This window comes from Arachis hypogaea, chromosome 20 (genome assembly GCF_003086295.3).
Source record: "Arachis hypogaea cultivar Tifrunner chromosome 20, arahy.Tifrunner.gnm2.J5K5, whole genome shotgun sequence".
Classification (NCBI taxonomy): Eukaryota; Viridiplantae; Streptophyta; class Magnoliopsida; order Fabales; family Fabaceae; genus Arachis; species Arachis hypogaea.
This window is the reverse complement of record NC_092055.1, coordinates 28275569-28298067: the sequence shown is the minus strand read 5'-3', so window position 1 is coordinate 28298067 and position 22499 is coordinate 28275569. Positions and strand designations below refer to the sequence as shown.

At 34.8% G+C, this 22499-nt stretch overlaps 2 protein-coding genes and 1 long non-coding RNA gene across 3 annotated transcripts; 1 reads left to right on the top strand and 2 right to left on the bottom strand.

Moving 5' to 3' along the window:
- Window positions 1-1259: 1259 nt before the first annotated feature.
- On the top strand, window positions 1260-2796 carry LOC112786693 (probable carboxylesterase 7). Its single transcript, XM_025830062.2, has one exon. The coding sequence runs from the start codon at window positions 1309-1311 to the stop codon at window positions 2575-2577; it is 1269 nt and encodes a 422-aa protein (XP_025685847.1). The 5' UTR covers window positions 1260-1308; the 3' UTR covers window positions 2578-2796.
- Window positions 2797-5861: 3065 nt separating this feature from the next.
- LOC112785685 (uncharacterized) lies at window positions 5862-8489 on the bottom strand. The gene is made up of 4 exons (XM_025829128.1): window positions 6677-8489; window positions 6373-6577; window positions 6122-6288; window positions 5862-6010 (listed from the first exon to the last, which is right to left on the bottom strand). The coding sequence occupies exons 1-4, from the start codon at window positions 8487-8489 to the stop codon at window positions 5862-5864; spliced, it is 2334 nt and encodes a 777-aa protein (XP_025684913.1).
- A 7623-nt stretch (window positions 8490-16112) lies between these two features.
- On the bottom strand, window positions 16113-17945 carry LOC140182695 (uncharacterized). The gene is made up of 3 exons (XR_011878734.1): window positions 17553-17945; window positions 16983-17042; window positions 16113-16315 (listed from the first exon to the last, which is right to left on the bottom strand). It is a non-coding gene; the product is annotated as an uncharacterized lncRNA (long non-coding RNA).
- Window positions 17946-22499: the final 4554 nt, after the last annotated feature.

Below are 22499 nucleotides of genomic sequence, written 5' to 3'. Positions count from 1 at the left end.
GAAATTGACGGAAAAACACCTATAAAAATTGCATTGTGTCCTGGAAATGGGTGACAGAGGGCTGAAATGGATTGTTTTTTCCATGAAGAGTCGCGTTTTCATTCGCAAAAATATCGAGTTAGTAGTTCATTCAAAAATTATTAAAGAAAAAGATGACGCAGAAAAGAAAAAAAAAAAAAGAGGATGTAGAAAAATAAAATAGAATAAAAGAAAAAGGCGCATAAGAATCTAAGTATGAGAAGATGCATACAAAAGTGCGTGTATAGAAAAAAAGAAAAATGTATAAGTAGACATATACATAACATGATTTGGTTGAATCTAAAAATACTTTAGCACTGAGTATTTTTATTTAGCAAATTAAAATAGTATTAGTGAGATTTTACTTTTAGTAGTCAAACTTGTTTTGGGGGGGGGGGGGGAGGAGAACCAAATAAATCAACCAATTTTAAGAAATTAAACTAAATTAAATTAAATTAGTAATGGCAACAATTAAACCGGTTTTGAGGGACTATAATATTGATCAAGGGTATTTTGGCTATTGACAAATTTATTTTATCATATTTTGATTTAAAAAACCAATTGGTTCGTCATTTGATTGACTTATTTTCGATTTACGCACTTTTTTAAAAATATTTAAAAATTAATTAAGGCGCACAATATGCCATATTCTCATTAAAAATATTACTACGCTTTATTTGAGAAATTATTATTTGATGAACAAGAAAAATTTATAGGTGAATTAAGAGAATTTTTAAAGTGCTCTAAAAGTAAATAAAAAATGTTATTTCATGTTATTCATGTTTTACTTTTTTTTTTTAATATGTCAACGATAATAATGAATATCGAACGTTCTGGACAAAATATAAAGTATATCAATAAAAATCTTAGGTTAAAAAAAATGGAAATAGACAATATTTATAAAAAAACTAAAATATAAATAGATAATTTTAACTTTACAACATTCCAAAGTTAATGGTTAATTTCGAACAAAATGAAAAAAAAAAACATAAATGAACATAAAATAAAAAATAGAAGGATATTTTTACTGCTAATCTGTTTGCGTTTTAGACGAGTTTATTTTAATTAAATATATTTATGTTTGGATAACGTGTTATATTTTATCAATATTAATAATAATTTGTTGAAAAGAGAAAAAATTAATTACCAATTTTAAATTGATCAGGTCAAGGTCTTTTTAAATAATTTTTACGGTGGATGTACTGATTATATAAGTGAACCCTTCGTCCACTTATTACATCCTCAGCAATTCATCACCCTCATCAAACACACAACACACAACACACAACAATGGCGACTGCACGGTGCAGCTCCTCCATTCTTCTGAGGACCACGACCACCCTGCGACCGGCCTCAGCACCTCATCAACAAAACCCTTCGTCCACCTACACCTCCATTATTCATCACTCTCGCAATCTAATAAGCACTGCAACAAACAAGACAATTCACACAACAACAATGGCATCGACGGCACGGTGGAGCACCTCCCTCTTAAGCAAATATTCTGTCCTCCGTCCGAGGACCCCGATCCTGCCACCGGCCTTAGCACCTCAGCCACAACCCCCTCTATCCACTTACAGCACCACTGTTCATCACTCTATTTCTCTAGGCACTGCAACAATCAAGAAAAAACACGCAAAAAGGAGAGTGGAAGCTACCATGGAAGAAAAGGAGGTGTCACTCGAGTTCCCCTTCTTCCGCGTCTACAAAGACGGCGGGGTGGAGTCACTCCATTCCACGCCAGTATTCTATCCTCCCTGCGACGTTAAAGACGCCGTTATTTCTTCCGATCCATGTGCACCGGTCTCCGCTCGTATCTTCCTCCCAAAAACACCCAACCCCAACAACAAACTCCCTGTCTTGCTCTTCTTCCATGGCAGCGGCTTCTGCGCCAGTTCCGCCTTCACCGAGGAATACAGTAACCACGTCGCCGCCATTGCCAACGAAGCCAAGGTCCTTGCGGTCTCCGTAGAGTACGCTAAGTTCCCGGCCCGATCACCGCCCGAGTGCTACGAAGACGCCTGGAGATCTCTCCAGTGGGTCGTGTCGCACAAGGGCGGGGATGGACCAGAGCCCTGGCTTAACGACCTTGCCGACCTGCAGCGTGTTTTCATCGCCGGAAGCGGCACCGGCGGTAACCTCTCGCACTGGGTGGCTAGCCTAGTGGGAAAAACAGTGTTACCGAGGGGTGTGAGTGTGGAGGGTGCGATTCTGGTGCACCCTTTCTTTGGTGGAATAGGGGACGATGATCAGTGGCTGTTCATGTGCAAGGAGAAGAACGGGCCGGAGGATCCGAGGCTGAAGCCGACGGTGGAGGATTTACAGAGTCTTGGGTGTAAGAGGGTTTTGGTGTGTGTGGCGGAGAAGGATCCTTTGCTGGTTGCCGGAAGGAACTACGTTACGGCGCTGAAGAAGAGTGGTTGGAGTGGAAGTGTTGAGCTCGTTGAGAATCAGGGTTTGGGACATTGCGAGCATGTTTATAAGCCGTATGAAGACAGTTCTCGTGAGGTCTTGAAAAAGATTGCTTCTTTTATCAATGAAAAGAATTGCTGCTGTTAGCTTACTCATGTTGACGTGGGACAAATTGAATTTATGTTGGTTTCTTTGTTGTTTTGAAAAAGATTGCTTCTTTTAGAATAAGTGAGTTTAGGTCTCACTCATAATGCATGGTGTGGTTAGGCGATATCATGATTCATCACTTGCCATTGCCATGCACATGTGCCTCCTTTAATTAATATTTTGTTCGTCTAAATACGAAAATACTTGTCTTTCAATTTTTATCCATTGTTCAGTCTTTAAATTTAAATATTTTAATTTTTTAATTTGTTAATTAATGATGTTTTCTATATTTAAAGAACCACTTTATTTTTATTTAATTTAATTTTTATAATTATTATACACTTATAACTAATTTGAAAATAAGTCATCACTCCTCTTTTTCTTTTTTCAAAAATTACGAAAGTTATAAAACTTAAATATGCAACTTAAATTTTTAAAAATTTAGGAAAGTTTGACATTTTTTATTTACAAAATCTGCAATATTAAATTTTTTTATTTTAGTTTTATAAAAAACATGTACCACCTAGATAGGCAGAATTGGCAAAATAGGCCGAATTTATTGGGCCAAACTATCAAAAAAAAATGAACTGAAAATGCTAGAGAATCAAAAGGGTATTAGCCAAAAACCAGCCAAATATATTTGGGTGAATCCAAAATTTTTACGAATTAATATATATGAATGTTTTTTGTGCTAAGTATCAGAATGTTTCTTTTTCATATTAAATGGATGTTCTTTTATATATTTTTCGAATTTTTTTGTATTACAAATGTGAATGTCTCTATTTCTTTAAGAATTTCATATTTTTTTAAAAATTTTATAGAGTTAATATATATAGATGTTTCTTCTGCTAAGTATCAGAATGTTTCTTATTCATACTAAATGGATGTTTTTTTATATATTTTTTGAATTTTTTTATATTACAAATATGAATGTCTTCCACGAAAGGATCCGCCATAGAAACCACAGCCCCAAAGGCTGAACCCGACATGGATTTTTCCACATGGCTCGCGGAAGAGGGTGGAACAAACGGCTCCGAGCTTCCGGAATTCAAAACCGAATGTGCATGCAAGCCAAATGTGTCGGCGTCAAACCGATCAAAAGCATTACTTGGAGTTAAATCGAAAGGGTGATTGTATTGTCCGTGTAGATCCCAATCGTTGAAATCTGAAAGCAAAGTACCACCATCATCGCCGAATCCGTAGGCGTTTATGTAATCGGTGTTCCTAGCGCGGTTTGGATCCATGGCAGAAAACAGAAACACTCAGCAACACCGAAAGTTGAGGGTGATGAGGGAATCAAACGTGTTTTTGTGAGTGATGCCGCGATTGAGGGTGGATAGGATTTGAAGGAGGTGGTTGAGGAGGGAAGAGGAGAAGGTTTCGTCAGTGACGAAGTCGAAGGTAAACTTTATGTTGAAGCAGTTGCCTTGAATGCGCTTGTTGAGGGCGTCGCGGAGAGCATGGAAGTCGCCGGCCAGCAGAGAAAGAGAGGTCTCTATGTGGGATTGTTGGAGGTGGTAGGTTAATGGGAGAGAGAAGAGGAAGGCTTTTATAGGTTTTAATTAGGTTTACTTAATTAATTTTAAATTTTTAAATTTTGAATTTAAAAAATTTTAAATTAATTATTAATATAAATTAATGTGATTTTAGTTAGTTTTTGGCTGGTAACCTTTTGGTTTCATATACTTTTCCGAAATAAAATTTTAGACTTGCCAATTTTTAAATACCTGCCAAATCCGTGTCTTGCCAAATTCGCGGGCTTTCGAGGGGGTGGGGCAGGCTGACTATTTTTTTTTTTTGAAAGATATTTTACTTATTTTATAGCATCTTATAAATATAAAATTAAGAAAATTCATAGTAACATAGTTATTATTATGAAATATGTGGTGTATTTTGATTTAAGTGTGGTTTGATAATTTGATGTAGATTTATGGAATATGAATTATATTATTGTATTTGAGATTTAGTATGGTTAATATTGTGATTTAAGTGTGGTAATTATTATGAATTGTATATTTATTATTTAGAATTTAAAAATAATATAATAAGGTCATAAATTCATTAAATTATATATACTTATTATAATTAACATTTTTGAACGTTGCTGGTAAGTCTCTATTAACAATTTATTTTTTCATATATATTATTAAAATATAAGTTGCGAACAAGTTCCCATTCGTTCGTATGTGTCATATGTATTAGTTCTTTAAATCTGTGTAAATTATTGTTTCCTAGTTTATTTTTGGAAGGAAAAACTAGAAGGATCTCTACTTACATGTTCTATAGTATATTGGTAAGTTTTTAGAAACATTTCAAAATTTTACATAATAACCATAGTTATGTAACATGAATATGCCAGAGGATACTGATAATAACCTAAATCAGATTATGTTTTTGGAGAAGAGGTAGAAGAAGCTGTGTTTTCTAGAAGAATATTGAATTTTTTGATATATATATATATATATATATATATATATATATATATATATATATATACTCTATTTTAAAATAAATCTACTTTAATATATTTGAAGTCATGGAAAAGAGAAACTTGAAACTGAAAGCTCTTATTTACTACAAGGATAAGAGCCTCTAGTTATATCTTCTTGCATTGTTGCTCTTTATTCTCTTTTGATCTTTCCCCCTTTTTTATTGTGTTTGAAATTATTAGCATCTTGGTCGCCACTTTCTATAGTACTATGGTAAAAGACTTGATTGTTCTTGTATGTGTGTTGAGACAATTCAGAATTTTATATTTGTGGTGTTTAATTAATTAATATTTCTTTATGTTGGAGTCTGCAGGTAGCTTCTCTTGGAGAAGGTGTATTTTTGGAAGCTAAACTTTTGAGCAGGTTAGTGAATTATATCTTAACTCTTTCAAGTGGATTTTCTTTCACTTAGTAGTATATATGACACACTTGCATAATGACATTACAGAAAGGAAGTAGCATTGTGGCAAAGAGAGGTAATGCAGGAATCATAGTTGTAAGAACCGGACCGGTAATCGAACCGATCAGGTCACTGGTTCACTGGTTTATTGGTTCAACCGATAAACCGCTAGTTGAACCGATAAAACCGGTTTCACATAAATAAAAAATATAAAATACTAAAAATAGTCATAAAATTAATAAATTCAAAATACATATCGTTAGTTCTTCACCAACATTTTAAAAACAACCAAGTTTCAAAGTCTAAATATAACTAATACAAAGATAAACATGAAAGTAGTTAGTACTAGTACATTAGTATCTTAATTAAACACAATATGGATAACAATTCATAAACTAAATCCAAGGAGTGATTTCAAAGTCGGCAAGTTGCTCTTCATCTGACAAATGTGGAGCTACATCCTGATTGGTTTCATTTTGATTTGCATTTTCCACAGAATTATTAGCTCCATCTTCATCCCGATCATCTTCCAAATCCAATTGATCTAGCATTATAGATAATGTTTCACAAATCAAGATAAAAAATAATATAAAACATGTTATAAGGCATACAAAAATCATAGTTGATCAAAATTCATAAATAAATAAAAGCATACCTAAATCATCTAAAGGTGATTGAAGAGACATATTTGCAAGATCATTTCGTAAAGCATCAATTTCTTCAGGAGTTAAAAATGGTGGTGAATCTTCCAGTATCCATTCCGAATGATCCTCAAATGCATCAAGACAAATTGGATCATAAACTTGGTTTCTCATTTGGTTCCTATGTTATCAATATATTTCGTTACTCATGTGATGATTAAGATTTTAAAATAATGCTTTCAACTTAAAACAATAAAAAAAGTACCTTTGTTGTAACCTTAAGTTGTAATGAACATAAACAAGATCATTAAGTTTTTGATGCTCTAACCGATTCCTCTTCTTTGAGTGAATGTGTTCAAAAATACTCCAGTTACGCTCACAACCTGAAGAGCTACAAGTCTGGCTTAAAACACGAATAGCCAACTTTTGCAAATTTGGGGCTCCACAACCATAAGATTCCCACCATTGATCTTAACATAAAAAAACAGATAAATAATTTATCACAATCATAATATCACATAATTAATACATCACAATAGTAAAAGACCAAATTTATGAAGAAATTTCACCTAGCATAACAGTGGTTCGTTCACGTATTGCAGAGGGTCTTCCAAAATCTTTCTCAGCATTCTTAAAGATCCTCTTCTCACTTGTCAGCTTAGAATTCAGTACAGGATCATCATAAGCATATTTCTCAATGACATCCAACAAGCCAGAAATCGTTTCTTTGTGCTTTTCAAATTCTCCAGCATTAAATCGAAAAGCTGGATTTAACCAATAACCAGCGGCATGAAGATTTTTCTTAAGTTGTGCATCCCAACGGGTATCCAAAATCTTCAAATAAGGATCAACAACCTTCTTTCTTTTCTGAAACCTCTTCACCATTTCTTCTCTAGCCTTATAAATAGCTTGATAAAGAAAACCCATGGCAGGTCTGTCTTCACTATCCACAATACGTAAAACACGAACAAGTGGCTCAGTAAGCTTAACAATATCAGTGCATTGACTCCAAAATTTAGAATCCAAGACTTGATCCACGAATTTCTTAGCTTTGGCTTCTTTGGAGTAAGCCGAGCTTGTAAATTCTCTAGAAGTCACCATAGCTCTCAAAGGATCCTTTTGAGCTAAAATACTTTGCAAAGCAATGAAATTAGTAGCAAACCGAGTTGGAGCTGGACGAAGTATTTCCCGCCCACCTGTAAACTTTCTCATCAAGAACAGTGGATAGCAATGATTATAGATATACTTAGTGATCAGTGAAGCTTGTGACACAGTTTGACTCACTTCTTGCAACTTCCCAATATCTTGAAACATCAGATTAACACAATGAGCTGCACAAGGGGACCAATATAATTTAGGAAACTCAGCCTCCAACAACCTTCCCGCAGCAACATAGTTTGCAGCATTGTCCGTTACAATATGCACAACATTTTCAGGACCAACAAACAATACAACATCCCTAAACAACTTAAACAAATTTTCAGCAGTTTTTGAGATATTAGAAGCATCAACCGACTTTAGAAAAACAGTTCCTTTAGGACAATAAACTAAAAAATTAATCAAAGTACGCCTACAACGATCAGTCCATCCATCGGCCATAATAGTGCATCCAGTTTGCTTCCAAATCTCACGATAACCATCAATCATTTTCCTCACATCCTCAACTAATTTACTCAACAAATACCCACGGACTCTTGGATAACTTGGCCCTTTATACCCTGCACCCATGCTTGCAATAGCATCAATCATTGGCTGATAGTAAGCTGAATTAACCGCATTAAATGGAACAGAGGCATCCACCATCCATTTCGCAATAGCAATATCACACTTCTCCACAATTTCTTTGCTTTGAAGAACGCTTTTGATACTTGGTTGAGCTCCGGGTGTTGTTGCTGGTGGAAAATAGGATTGTAAACCTTTGACTTGTTTTCCTTTTCTAGAGTTAGGTGTTGGAACCCTGGATTTTTGTTGTTGTTGCATCTCATTACGTTCGATCTCGTCAAATTCTCTTTCAACATCATCACAAGCATTATAACTTTCGGCATATTGTTCTTGAGTTTTTCTTTTCTTGCTTCGAAGCTCTTCAATACTTTCATGGAATTGGTGTCTCACTGCAGCTGGCACCTTTCGACAAGACTCAACATCTCCTCCTTTTCCAGCCAAATGAAGCTTAAACCGATGAATTCCTCCACCCCTAATAAGCTTCTCACAATATATGCATAGCAGAATTGTTTTTCCAGACTCCACAACTTGTTTACAATGACCCCATGCAGGATCGTTTTTTGCTCTATTATTGTTTTTTTGGGTTCCGATTGATGCATCAGCAGTTGATCCTTGTTCTTGCGAAGATGGTGTTTCTGATGGTGTATTCGCAGCAGACATTCTAAAAGAATATGGAGTAGCAAAACCGCAAAATTATAAAACAATAACAATCCTAAATTAGTAAATTCCCTAGTTCCTATTCCCTATTCACCAAGACAGCAACCTTAAATGCTTAAATAGTTAAATTCCCTATTCAGCAAGACAAACATATTCATATTTCATAGATTCAAATTTCAAATCAAGCATATAATTCAACAGTTTCATATTTCCAGTACAAATCAACAAAACAAGTAAACAACAAATTTACAACTTACAAGTCAGCAAGGATATTCAGCTTAACAATTTCAATAAGCATATTCAACAATTTCATATTTCAAGCTTTCAAGTTTCAACAAGGATATTCAGCTTAACAATTTCAACAAGCATATTCATATTCATAACAGCAAGTCAGCAAGAAGTGTAGAAACAAAGTAAGTTTTTCACAGAACAGAGCGGGTGTAATGCATTTTTCACAGAACAATCATTAAACTTCTAGTGCAGAACAGAGCAGAAGCATATTACAGAAATATTACAGAAATATTACAGAAATATTACAGAACAGAGCAGAAGCATATTACAGAACAATCAACTGGAGCTTACCTGTTTCACAGAGTCACAGAGCAGAAGGGTGAGGCAACGGCGAGTTCGACCGGAAAAGCAACGGCGACTGGGCGAGGGCGACGGCGCTGGAACGGCGACTTCGACTGGGCGAGGGCGACGGCGCTGGAACGGCAAATTCGACTGGGCGAGGGCGACGGCGCTGGAACGGCGAGTTCGACTGGGCGAGGGCGACGGCGATGGAACGGCGACTTCGACTGGGCGGCAACGGCGACTTCGCGGCAACGGCGAGTTCGCGGGTGGCGCCGTCGCGAGTCTGTATCTGTCTCTGTCTCTGTCCTGTTCCTACTCCCTTGGTTGAGTTGGTTCCTTCAGAGTTCAGACCGGCGCCTGGCGGTGAGACGAAGAGGATGACGGCGGGCGGCTGGGGGCTGGGGGCTGGGTGAGTGAGGTGAGGGACTGAGGGGGGCTTAGGCGCCGTTAGGGTTGGGGCCTTGGGGGGAAAAGGGGAAAGTGAAAACTAAAAACTGGGGTGGGGGGCTTAGGCGCCGTAGGACTTTTCTTTTTTTTTTTTTTTTTTTTTTAAATAAACCAAAACGACGTCGTTTTGGAAAAGAAAAAAAAATTAAAAAAAAACATTTTCGAACCGGTCGGTTAACCAGAAACCGCCGGTTTTCTGGTTTTCATCAAAACCGGCCGGTTCAACCCGGTTCGAAACGGCTCTCTTCCTTATCCGGTTACAGCACTCAACCGGACCGGTTATGGGTCCGGTTCACCGGTTTTCCGGTCGAACCGGCCGGTCCGGTCCGGTTCTTACAACTATGGCAGGAATAACTTGAAGTGTAGATGTGTGTATCATAAAAAAAAGTATGTATACTTCACAGAGAATGGCACAATTCTCAAGGAGCTCACTGAAGGGTGGCATTAAATGCCAAGCTGGGCATTTAGCACCTGATTTTGCAGCTAGAGTGTTGGCGTTAAACGTCTTCTGGCGTTTAACGCCCTAGATGGCACGCAACCCAAGACAGACTCATGCCTCATAGGGCGCTAAACGCCACTTGGGCGTTTAGCGCCAGGCCTCGTCCTAAAAAAATATTTAAAAGGGTAGTGGCGCTAAACGCCAGGATGGACGTTTAGTTCCGTAAATGGCACATAATGCGAGGCACTGTGGCACTAAACGCTGGACGTAGAATTGAGTATTGAGAAAGGAAATTCAAATTTGCAACGGTAACAACTTCACCCACCCTTTTTTTTTACCATTTCAAACCCCTCTCTCTCTCCTCCATCATTCCTTCCCTTCAACCCCCATCAATTCATATTTCACCCCAAATCCATTCATTCAATTTTTCACACCCCATCACCATATCAAATCTCATCAAATCTCCCCCATATCTCTCTTTCCCATTCCCCATATACCAACCCATTTACTTTACCCAACCCTACTCCCTCTCCAATATAACTGAACCTTCCCCCCTTTCTATAAAGACCTACTTCTTTTTCACTTTTCACCAGACCTCCATTCACCATCTTCTATCCCTTTTCTTCATTTTCACCTCGTTACTTCCTTCTTATTTATTTTTTCTCCTTTCTTACCACCTCATAGTCAATTTATTTTTCTCCTTTCTTTTTTTTCTGTTCTTTTTTTTTTTTTTTGCTCGGGGACGAGCAAAAGTTTTAAACTTGGTGTTGGGATGCTCCACTTTTTCATTTCTATCATTATCTATATGGCACCAAAAACTAGAGAATCCTCTTCAAGGAAGAAAAAAGAGAAAGCTCCTGCAACCGGTCCATTTGACTTTAGTCGGTTCTTCTCCAAGACCCACGAGGGTCACTTTAATGAAGTTGTGAGCAAAAAGAAGGTGACCCCGGAGGTCCGATTTGATTTGTAACCGGATAATATCCGGAGATCCGAGAACAAATTCTGAGGAGGAGTTGGGGAGTTTTGTGCAACCCTGTAACTGATGTTGGTGTTCTGATGGTCAGGGAGTTCTACACCAAATGCTTAGGTGACTTACAAGCATGTCAAGGGTGTGAACCCCAAACCAAAGAACTAGCGCACTATGGTCTGAGGGAGGATCCTGGAGTTTGGTCCAGAGAAGGTGAGGGATATACTTCAGCTGCCACCATTCAGAGATGATCCTCACTCCTACACTCATAGAGTCAATACTGATTAGAGACTGGACCAGGTCCTCACTAATATATACCTCCATAAAGCACAATGGAGGAGGGATGCTAGAGGGTAGCCACACCAATTGGGAAGGCATGATTTGAAGCCGGTTGCTTGGGGGTGGTTGGAGTTCATTTAGCGCTCCATCATCCTTATGAGTAACCGGTCTGAGGTTACTATTGACCGAGCTATGATGATTCACTGCATCATACTTGGTAATGAGGTGGGGGTGCACCGTGTGATCCCTCAGGAGCTGTACAACATAGTGGCGAAGGCCTTCACCTCTATTAAATTGACCTTCCCCCACCTCATCTTCCACTTGTGTGAGGCTGCTCGAGTCCGCATTGATGGAGACACCCCTATTGACATTTGAGAGGCCGATCACACGGAGGGGTATGAAGTATGCCAATGAGCTTGGACGAGCACCGCCTCAGGAGCTAGTTCCGTATGGAGTATGCCAAGGAGCTTGGACGAGCACCGCCTCAGGAGTTAGTTTCCCCTTCTCAGCAAGAGCAGCCTGAGATGCCTCAGGGATATTATTTCCCTCCTCGTGACTATTGGGATCAGTTAACCACATCTATTGGGTAGCTGACGTCTTCTGTTGATCAGTTGAGGATAGAGTATCAGGATCACTCTGCCCTCCTCCATCAGCTAGTAGAGGAACAGCAGAGTCAGAGGTGAGAGTTGAAGGAGCTGACGCACTTGAGAGGATTCCTGGGAGGGAGTAACCACTAAGACTGAGGTGGTTGAGTTACATTATCCACTGCTTTACTTATTTTCTATTATTCTAGTTATTTTATCTTGCTTTCTGTTATCCGTTTGAATTCTTTTGCATGATTATTAGAAGTATTTTATTATTTTTCTATCTTAGTATTTAATTTGATATTTTATGTTTATTTTAAAAAATATCTCATGTATTGCTCATTGAGTTTGAAAAATCAAAAGAAAAAGAAAAAAGTAGTAAAATACATGAGACTTGAGTATATATTCTGATTTGTTCTAGTTACTTTGATGTTGTGGTATTATCTATGATTCTGAATGCATGAAGTGAATAGTGCATGATTGAGATTGAAGTAAAGAATGTTGATTTCTTGAGGTACAGGAACTTAGAAAAATATTATGGATTCTCTAAATTGAGAAAGAAATTAATCCTTGAAACAAAACAAACAGCAAAAAAGAAAAATAAAATAAAAGGCAAGATCCAAGTCTCTAAGCATCAATGGTTAGGAAGGTCAAATATGATTAAAAGTTTAAAGAGTCATTTTCCCAACCATATGCTTATGGTGTGAATATGACAAGTAACCCTTGGATAGAGCACTAAGAGTCAAGACTAAGTGCAATTACAGAGTATGCTAAAGGCTCTGAGCACCACTGGCTAGGAGAAATTAAAAGAAAAGAAAATGAAAACTCAAAGAGTTCCCCAGTTAAGTGCTTGTGGTATTTTTGTGTCAAGTTAAGCTTGAGACAAAATATTTAGAGTCACGGCTAGGCTCAAGGTGCACAGCACCAAAGAAAAGACAAGAAAAAGCTGTGTTCAAGGATTAATCAGGGCTTAAGGAGGAAGAGAATCCATAATATCATCTGAGTTCTAATTTTGAGGGATATAAACATTTCTAAGCTTCAAAGGATAGTGAGATGCAAAACCTATTCAGAATCAAAGTGTCATTAACACCACTTAGTAATTGGACAAGAGTTTAAATGAACACTCAAGTCTTAGACGATTTCTCTTTTTAGTCCTATATCACTTTTAGTTGCTTGAGGACAAGCAACAGTTCAAGTTTGGTGTTGTGATACGTGAGCATCTTTTCTCCATTTTCTATTTATTTTAGATACAAATTTATTGAGTTTTAATTTAATTTTAGTGTTTAAAACCTCTTTGGATGCTAATTTGAGTTGCTTTAGGTTTTAATTACCACAGGTAAAGTTTGGATCGGTTTCGCAGAGGTCGTGTGCAAGAAAAGAGAAGAGTTTTGAATCTGTCAAACTGGCGCTAAACGCGGACCTGGGTGTTTAGCGCCAGCAAATCAGAAACGCAAGGGAGAACTCTGCCCACTAGGGTGCTAAATGCCAAAGCTGACATTTAGCGCCAGTCAATCAGAATTTAAAGAGGAGTTTCTGTCCATTCAGCGTTTAGCGCTAGCAATGCGGATCCACTTTCACCAAAGGAGCATCTGTAGTTGGATTTAGTGTTTAATTGTTCTATTTTATTTTGTTTTAATTATTTTCATTTACAAAAAATATTTTAGCTTTAGATTTTATTATTTTTGTTTTTTATTTTAGTTTCAAATCAAATTAGACTAGATATAAAAGCAAAAAGATTTATCCCTTCAGGGAATCTTCTCTCTTACGCAATTTCACACTTTTTGAACCCTAGTTTTCTCTTTGAGTTATGAGCCGCTAAACCTTCTTGGTTAGTTTGGCACAAGACCACCTCTAAACCCTACAAGAATTGTTGCTTTGGGTTTGGGTCGTTCTTCGCCAGTGGCCTCCGCTCCTCCGCATTGGTGGCTTCCTCTGCCTCTACATCTGCCTCTACCACCAGCCCTGCCAAACCCCAAGAAATTGTCGACTTGAGGGAGGAGGTACATAATCTAACACAGGAGCTTCACCAACAAGTGGAGCAATCTGAAAAGAGGTACAACGACCTTCTTACACACGCGGAAGGAGTCGTTGCTATCAGCTCGGACCTGACAGAGAAGCTGGAGCAGCTAGATCGTTTGTGAGAGCAGATGGAGGTGTACAATGAGCAGATGTGCGCTGGAGGCAGCGGTGCTGCTAGTACCAGCGGCAACGCTGCTAGTAGGGAACTGACATCAGCGCTTACTCTGCCTCTTTAGCAGGGGGAAGACAACAACGATGACAATTATCAGGATCTGTAGGGATTAGGGATTTGATTTTTTTATGTCTACTTCATTGTATTATATTTCTGTAATATTTATTATATTCAGACTATTTATTTTTAATAAAATAATTTGTTAATTTCTAGTAATTTTGAATTTCTGTCCTAATTTTGTTAAGAAGAGTCTTAATTTGACTACTAATTATGGCTTAACTGTGCCAAAAAATTACTATAGGATTTATCGACGAACAAATCCGATGGTAACTTGGCACCAAAACACATGATATGGCGTCAAAGTTACCGTCGAAATAATCTGACGGTTAGCAGCCACTCAGTCTCCACAAATTCATTAAAAATTCCGCTGGTAATTAGCATCTGACAAAATAACCCGCTGGTAGACAATTTTCGCCGCTGTTTATACCGTCAACTTCAAGATAACGATAAATCTGATGGTACTCATTGCATTTCTTGTAGTGTATACTTCAAGACTTCATTTATCTGAGTTTTGGCAAATGCTACACTGTTTTTTCAGACATTAAAGTTTGAATAATATTTGATGTTTGTACTTTTTAGGATGTTTATTTATAATGTATTTATTATTTTATTATAAAATAGTTTTTTTGATTGAGTCACAGTTGGACTAGTAAACTAGTGACTAGAGCGATTTAAGAACCGGTCCGGTTTTTAGAACCTTGCTCATAACTCATTCTAATGCCTAATAACTCAATTTTTTTATGAGGTTAATTGTTAAATTATAACTATCATTGTACTTTTACAGGAGAATGTTACAAATTGACTATTTATAGGCCTAAGAGCATCATATGAACAAAGACCACAATAAGGCATCAAGCATCTTATGATGAGACTAGCTCATGAAAAGAGCAACCCATATAAAAGAAACTTGTAACATCATAACCTCATAACATACGCACTACTCCAAATACATGCATTATTTAGGTATGAGCTCTAACTTAGTTCCTCTTGCGACCCATGCTAACTTAACTGTCGGAGTCCTTGCAAGAAAGATCCCACCATTGGGAATGACGAACTTGGGACATTATGAACTCGGTATAGGAGGATGACAGCAACATCGTGTTTTCAACCTACTCTCTACAATTTTGTTCAGGTAACTCCTAAACTCGGAAGAGCAAAAATACATATGAACGGTGGCGCTGTCTGTGGGGACACGTCGCTTTTCACATTCTCTTCATTCTAAGTTTTACCCCAAGATGAGTTTAACACAATCCATGTTCACAAGATGAACAATATGCTTAAACAAACAAAAAAAAAGCAAAAAATGCATGATCATAAAAGAGAAGCATTAAAGCACATAATACAAAAATTCCACCAAAAAGATAGTAAGATTTACAAATTTCAATTTGTGATCATATCATTATACACTTCAAAGGCTTATAATTACTAGACCAATTAAATGGTCAATAATTTAGAGGCTTAGTAACAACTTAAAAGTTGTGAAGTAAGAAGTCAATTTTTTTTTTGTAAATTTACCACAAAGAACACTACTTGATAGGGGTGTTCGCGGTGTGGTTTGGTTCGGTTTTTGAGAGAAAAGTCATCCGATCCGATCGTCCAATTAAACTGCGGTTCGGTTTGGTTCGATTTTTTTATCAAAGCTATCCGAACCAAACCAAACCAATTAAATCGGTTTGGTTTGGTTCGGTTTGTTCGGTTTTTTGAATCAATTCAAAAAAATACTAACATACTATTTTACAAAGTCATAACATTGAAATCGACAAGCACAAATATACAATAGCTAACAAAGTCTTGGTCTAATAAAATTTAAAGACAAAAGGAATTCAAATACGACAATTAAAGAAGTTTAAAAGTTCAATAGTCAACACAACTAAAAATAAAAATAAATTTCTATTAAAAGATAGCCAAATTATAGTGTCTTTCCCAACAAAACAGCTAAACTTCTTAACGCAAACCAACCTGAAATAAAAAAGCAGTTACATAATAAGAACAACAACAATAATAATAATATAAGACTAGTAAAAAACATTCTAATCTAGTTGTACATTCTAATAATAAAGAGAACAATAGAGTTCAAGCAAGAAAATACTCTAAACATGAAATGAAATAAAACATGGGACAATCTGATTGAAAATTTTCCAAAGTCCAATAGAGTTCAAATCAACCCAAAAAGACCTATGAACAAGAAGAAGGCTACTATCCTCCTCCAGATTGACCGAGTCCTTGAACTTCCCATACAAAATCTTCTTCAGTTCAGCCATCTGAGCAACTTGCTTATACATACATACCCTTTCAGATGAAATGAACAAAAGCACGGGTTATTAAAATGTTGATAAAAATTAGTTAACAAAGGAGTTGAATCATGTAAAATTTTTTTATTCACTAGAAAGAAAAGTGAGAGGACATGACAACAAAATAATTTATGAAGTTTTGATGTGTACTCTGATATTTATTAAGTTTTGATGTGTACTTTTATCTCTTCCAAATTCTTTCATTTGTACTTTTGTCTATTTATTGAAACTCTAATACTTTGTAAAAGTGTAAATTTTTATTATTCCCTCTCCTTCTATGCAATAATGCCCTCTTTTTTACCTACTCTGCATACATAAATTCACAGGCAATGTTAAAGAAACAAATAAGTTATCTATATAGACAAGGAATTCAACAATAAGAGTCCTCCTCCCCCATCAATTTGTTACCATTAACAAAGTTCTGATTTTAGAATAATAAATTTATAATTGGTGTAACTAAATAATAAATGGAGAAGGTCATGCATCAACTCTGGTCCCTGTTGTGTGAATACTAACTAGGCTAGATGTTCTTCATGAATTCCAAGGATTTCATTAGCACATTATGAGGGAACATAGATCGCATTTAACAGCGAGCTGTAGGTGCAGCCATAGAATAAGTATATAAACTGATTTTAAAGTTCTCTGATTTAGAGTTAAGCACTTACATATTTGTCAAAGCTGTCATATTGGCAACAAAAGGAGATAAAGATCTTGAAAGCTCCATACTTGTCAAATTTATGAAAATAATAGGAAATCATAAGTAATATCGCATTTACAGAGTACAGTAACATTGGAACTGGAAGGACAAAGTATTGTGCCAAATTAAAAACCAGCAAAAACACAACAACAAATAAAAACCAGCAAAAACACAACAACAAATAAATTAAAAACCAGCAACAATCAGCAACAATACCAACAATAAAGTAATTCAACAAAAAGAATTCAACCAGCAATCAGCAACAATACACTAATTTCAAATCTACTCCAAATTTAATTCTTCAAATCTGCTTCAAATCTGATTTCAATATCTTCCTATCAAGATCCAAAACCAGTTTATCTGTTTTCAAATCTGATTTCATACTAAATCACTTCAAAAGTTTCTTATATTATTCTTCCAAAAAAACTAATAATAACCAGAAGCAGTTTATATTATTTTTCCAACAATACCAAGCTACCAACAATACAAACAGAAGCACTTTCAGTAATTCAAAACAGAAATTAGTTAAATTACATACCTGGCTCGGTGGCTACCGCTCCATATCTGACTTGAATCGGTGGCTGGGTGGGAGGTGCTAAGTTGTGGGTGGCCAGAAACACTGCTGGGTGGTGGCGTGGTGCTGTGCTGGGTGAGTTGGTGGTGCTGTGCTACTGCTGGGTGCGAGAGTGGTGCTGGGCTGCTCACTGCTGGCTGGGGCTGGGGCTTCGTTGTACTCTGTTCGCGAGGAGGTCCTGGGAGCAGTGGGAGGAAGATTCGGAGGCGCTAGGGGGAGAGTTCGGCGGCGCTGCAAGGTGGTGGGAGGAACGGTCTCGTCGGCGCTAGGTGGGTTCGCCGCAGGCCTCGAGAGTGCAGAAAGCGAGAGTGTGAGAAGAGAGTGACTACTAGCTAAGTTTCGTTTGGGGGTGGGGTGTGGGGGTAAGGGGATTAGGTTAGGCACGTTCGTTTGGGCCTTTGTGGGGGGATGGGGTGTTGGTTATTTTAGGGTTTTTCCTGACCGGTTCGGTTCGGTTCGGTTGGGGTTTTCATTATCAGAAGCGAAAACCGAACCGAACCATAATAAAAATAGCAAAACATATTTTTTCGGTTTTTTCGATTTTTGGTTTATTCGATTTTCGGTTTTTTTGGTTCGGTTAGTCGGTTTAGTTCGGTCCGGATCGGTTTTGAACACCCCTACTACTTGACATTCAGAGATCGAAGTTTACAAAGTCAGAAGACGGAAGCTCATTTTTTATTAAAGAAAAAAATGATAAAAATCCTAATTGAGCTCCTTGAAGTCAAACCATATTCATATTTAATCATGAAAAGGTATGATGTATTAATTTTATTTAAAATTTTTTAGAGAGTATTATTTTTAAAAAATAATATGAAAATTTATGGTAGAAATAAAGGAATAATCTCTAAACCATTGTTTATTGAAAAAAAAATTTATGAGTCAACTAATCTAAATTAAAAATTTCATCATTCAATTGTCCAAGCAATTACTTTATATGGGAAAAAAATCATTTAGATAGATTGGACTTAAATAGAAAAAATTCATCAAGCAATTATTTTACGAAAAATAATTTCTTTATTTTAAACTCAATATTTTCATTATTAAGTTACTATTTTAAGCATAGTAAATTTAATAATTATTGATTTTGGCAACTTGAATTTATTTTGATATTTCTTCATCGAAATTTCGAAAACTCAGACGCTTGAGCCTAGCTACGAGTTGAGGGTATCCACCACAAGAACTACAAGCTACAAGTTGAAGAGAGACCACAATAAGGCATCAAGCATCTTATGATGAGAGTAGCTCATGAAAAAAGTAACTCACATAAGAAAAATTATAACATCATAACCTCATAATATATGCACAATTTTAAATATGTGTACTCAAGTATTATCTCTAACTTAATTCCTTTTGTGACCCATTTTAACTTGAGCATCAGTCATAGTCCTTACAGGAACACTCCCCACCATTGAGAATGACGAAATCGGGACTTAGAAACTCGGAATAGGAGGATGACGGCCACATCATGTTTCTAACTTACTCTCTACAATTTTATTCAAGTAACTCTTAAATTCGAAAAAGAAAAAACACTTGTACTCTACTGAGTATTTCTACTCTATTTCACACTCGAAATGGGTAAGTATAAAGGGATAGATAACAACACACGAAAAGGAAAATAAACATATGATATAGAGTGCCAAAGATACAAATAGCAAATTCCAAGCTCGACCTGTGAAGTAAAGGCCGACCATACTTATACATATATACAACCAAAAGTGTGTTCCAAAAGACAAAATACAAATCCTGTTTCTCCAAGTCAACCTCTAGGAAGGACAAAATACATATATATAAAGAAGAGAATCTATATACACACGCACGCACGTACGCACGCACGCACACACACATATATATTGCTTCTATATTCGACGCTTCTTACGTTAACATTTCGTGTGTGAATATTGGTTATCGATTTTGTTTATCTTTCCTTCACAGGATCTTAGTTATATTGTTATTCTTCAAGTATTATGTATGGAAAAAAGTTTGAGAGCCAAAATAATTCAGCCATAACTAACCAAAAATTTCTTAATTTAACTTTATTTATATAACTTTTTTACATTTTGATTTTTTATTTCACTCTCTTATCATTCAATTTATCACATTATATCCCTAACTATTAGAATGTAACATATCATATATTAATGAGACTATTTATAATTTGATTTTCATATATACTATTGCATTAAAGACTAATCATAATAACATACTTTAAATGTCATTAATGTTAATTGATTTTTTTGTAACCACTAATTTATTTTTTCTTTATTGTTTCACTACACCTACATAATATTATTGTAGAGATTCGAGTAATCCAAATTTTAATTGCTATTAATTTTAATTAATTTTTTTTGTAATCACTAATTTATTGTCTCACTTACGTAATATTTGTTTTATATTTTTCAAAGTGAAATAATAATTTATTCTAATTTTTTAACACAAATATTTTCAAATTTTATATAATTGAATTTAAAAATATCAAATACTTAAATTAATTTATTCAATTGATAAATTTACTCATAACATCCATAAGTTCATATACATAACATCCGTAATTTTATATTAATAACATCCATAATTTCATACTCATAACATTCATAATTTCATACGTATGATGTCCATAATTAATAAATTTTTACAATTAATATTACCAAATTTTAAATTATATGTCTTATTGTATTTTTTAAATTATTATCTCATATATACACTAATAAATCATAATTTTAATTATTTTGATATTTTTATTTAATATCCATATGTATGTTTATTTATTAATTTTGATATATATAATGAGTTAATAATTATTTTTAAAATTTTATTTTTTAATTTTTTTTACATTTTATTTTTTATTTTTTATTTTTTAATAGTCTATATTCTATATGTAAAATATGAGCTGTATAATAGTCGTTAAAATTTTTTAATTTAACATTCATAATTTTATATATATATAATGTCTATAATTAATAAATTGGTGTTAATTTATTATTTTATTTTGTAGATTAAAAACTAATAATTTTGGACGTTTTTAATAAATAGAGACTAATCAAATATAAGATATTTTATTTTTTATAAAATGTATTGAGGTGATTTAAAATTTTTCTAGAATTAAAAATATCAAAATTTAAAAGTTTTATTTAAAAAAATTTATAAAATTGTAAATATAATAATAAAAGAGCATTTTTGAGATTTAATTTATATTAAATTTAAAATTAACTTTTAGTGTAATTAAATAAAAAAATAATTATAAACAAATTAATTATATCGATTAAATTCAAAAAATAATTTACATTCTTTTATAAATATAATATTATTGATTATATATTTTTATTTATTGTTCATAATATTTTAACTACTTAACATTATTCCATACCCATTTATTGGCAAGAAGAGTAAAATGTGGGATATTGCATTCCTGCACAACATATGAGGACGACCAAGGATCTTCGATATCTACATATTTATAGAGTAGAAGTACAACGAATAATTATTATATCTGAAATACATTCACATTAAAGCTCTGTACGTAATTGAATTTTATTATTTTATGCTTTTTGAACGTTGCAATAAAAGTATGAATCCACGTGTTTTTTTGTAAAGTTAATAACTGTATTTAATTTCCTGCAAATATGGGCAGAACACATGAATCCAGATGGTTATTTATTAACAAATAAATTAAAATAAACCACCAAAACTACTTTCTAATTATTAATTTACTGACAAAACTAAATTATCTTTTAAATTTGTTAATACAAAAATATTCTTAAAATATATTTTAACAAATATAATGTGCACAACAAAAATCGATAATTTATAATTAACTATTATATATTTGTATATGATGAATACATATATTATTTAATTTATTTTAATATATATATATTTTATATTCAATTTATATTCTATATTTAATGTCCTCCGAGAAAAATAAGAAGTACAACATTCCTTGAATTCTAAAGCATAAATTTTAAAGGGTTATGCTAAGTAATCAATGACTTTTTTGAACAATATGAACAATAGGTTTTAAAATTGGTCCAATTCAAGTAAAACACACTACACTTTTAAATTACTCACCTAAATCCTAATATTGGAATAACTATCCGTATACCTAGTGAATTGAATATCCGATGTATCCATTGTTCACATTGTTTAATATTTTCATTGTCTACCTATACTTTTCCAACTTTAAATTCTAAAATATTAAATGTTAAATCCTAAATTCTAAAATCTAAAATTTAAACCTAAATCATTGATATAAAATATAATAAACAAAGTTAAAATTTATTTAGTTAACAAGAAATGTAATTGATGAGTGGATATTTTATACGCTTTTTGGCATTACTTTCATATAGTTTTTAGTAGCTTTTATTTAGTTTTTGTTGAGTTTTTATAGGTTTTAGTGTTAATTTTACATTTTTGGATTTTACTATGAGTTTTTTGAACAATTTCAGGTATTTTCTAGCTGAAATTGAGGAGCTGGAGTAGAAGTCTGACTCAGAGACAGAAAGCACTGCAGATGCTGTCTGGATCTGACCTACCTGCATTTGGAAGAGCTTTTCTGGAGCTACAGAAGTCCAAATGGAGCACTCTTAGCGGCTATGGAAAGTTGACTTTTAGAGCTTTCCAGTAATATATAATAGTTTATACTTTGCTTCGGATTACAAGGCCCAAAACTGGCGTCCAACACCAGCTTCCTGCCCCCATCCAGGCATCCAGGGCCAAAAGAGCAGAGATCAATGTACAAACGCCCAAAGAGGACCCCCTAGCTGGCGTTCCACGCCCAAGAGACTTCATATCACATGGATCTCATCAAAGCTCAGCCCAAACACTCACCAAGTGGGTCTCAGAAGTGGATTTTAGTACTAAATAGACTGTTTTACCCTTACTAGTCATCTGTTTAGTATTTAAAGTGTATTTTAC

Bases quoted from the DNA above. Each gene is read 5' to 3' on its own strand.
- LOC112786693 (XM_025830062.2), top strand. From the start codon at position 1,309: ATGGCGACTGCACGGTGCAGCTCCTCCATTCTTCTGAGGACCACGACC.
- LOC112785685 (XM_025829128.1), bottom strand. From the start codon at position 8,489: ATGTCTGCTGCGAATACACCATCAGAAACACCATCTTCGCAAGAACAA. The intron at 6,578-6,676 runs GTGAAATTTCTT...TTTTATGTTAAG, and splicing joins ACGAACCACTGTTATGCTAG to ATCAATGGTGGGAATCTTAT. The intron at 6,011-6,121 runs GTATGCTTTTAT...CTATAATGCTAG, and splicing joins ATCACCTTTAGATGATTTAG to ATCAATTGGATTTGGAAGAT.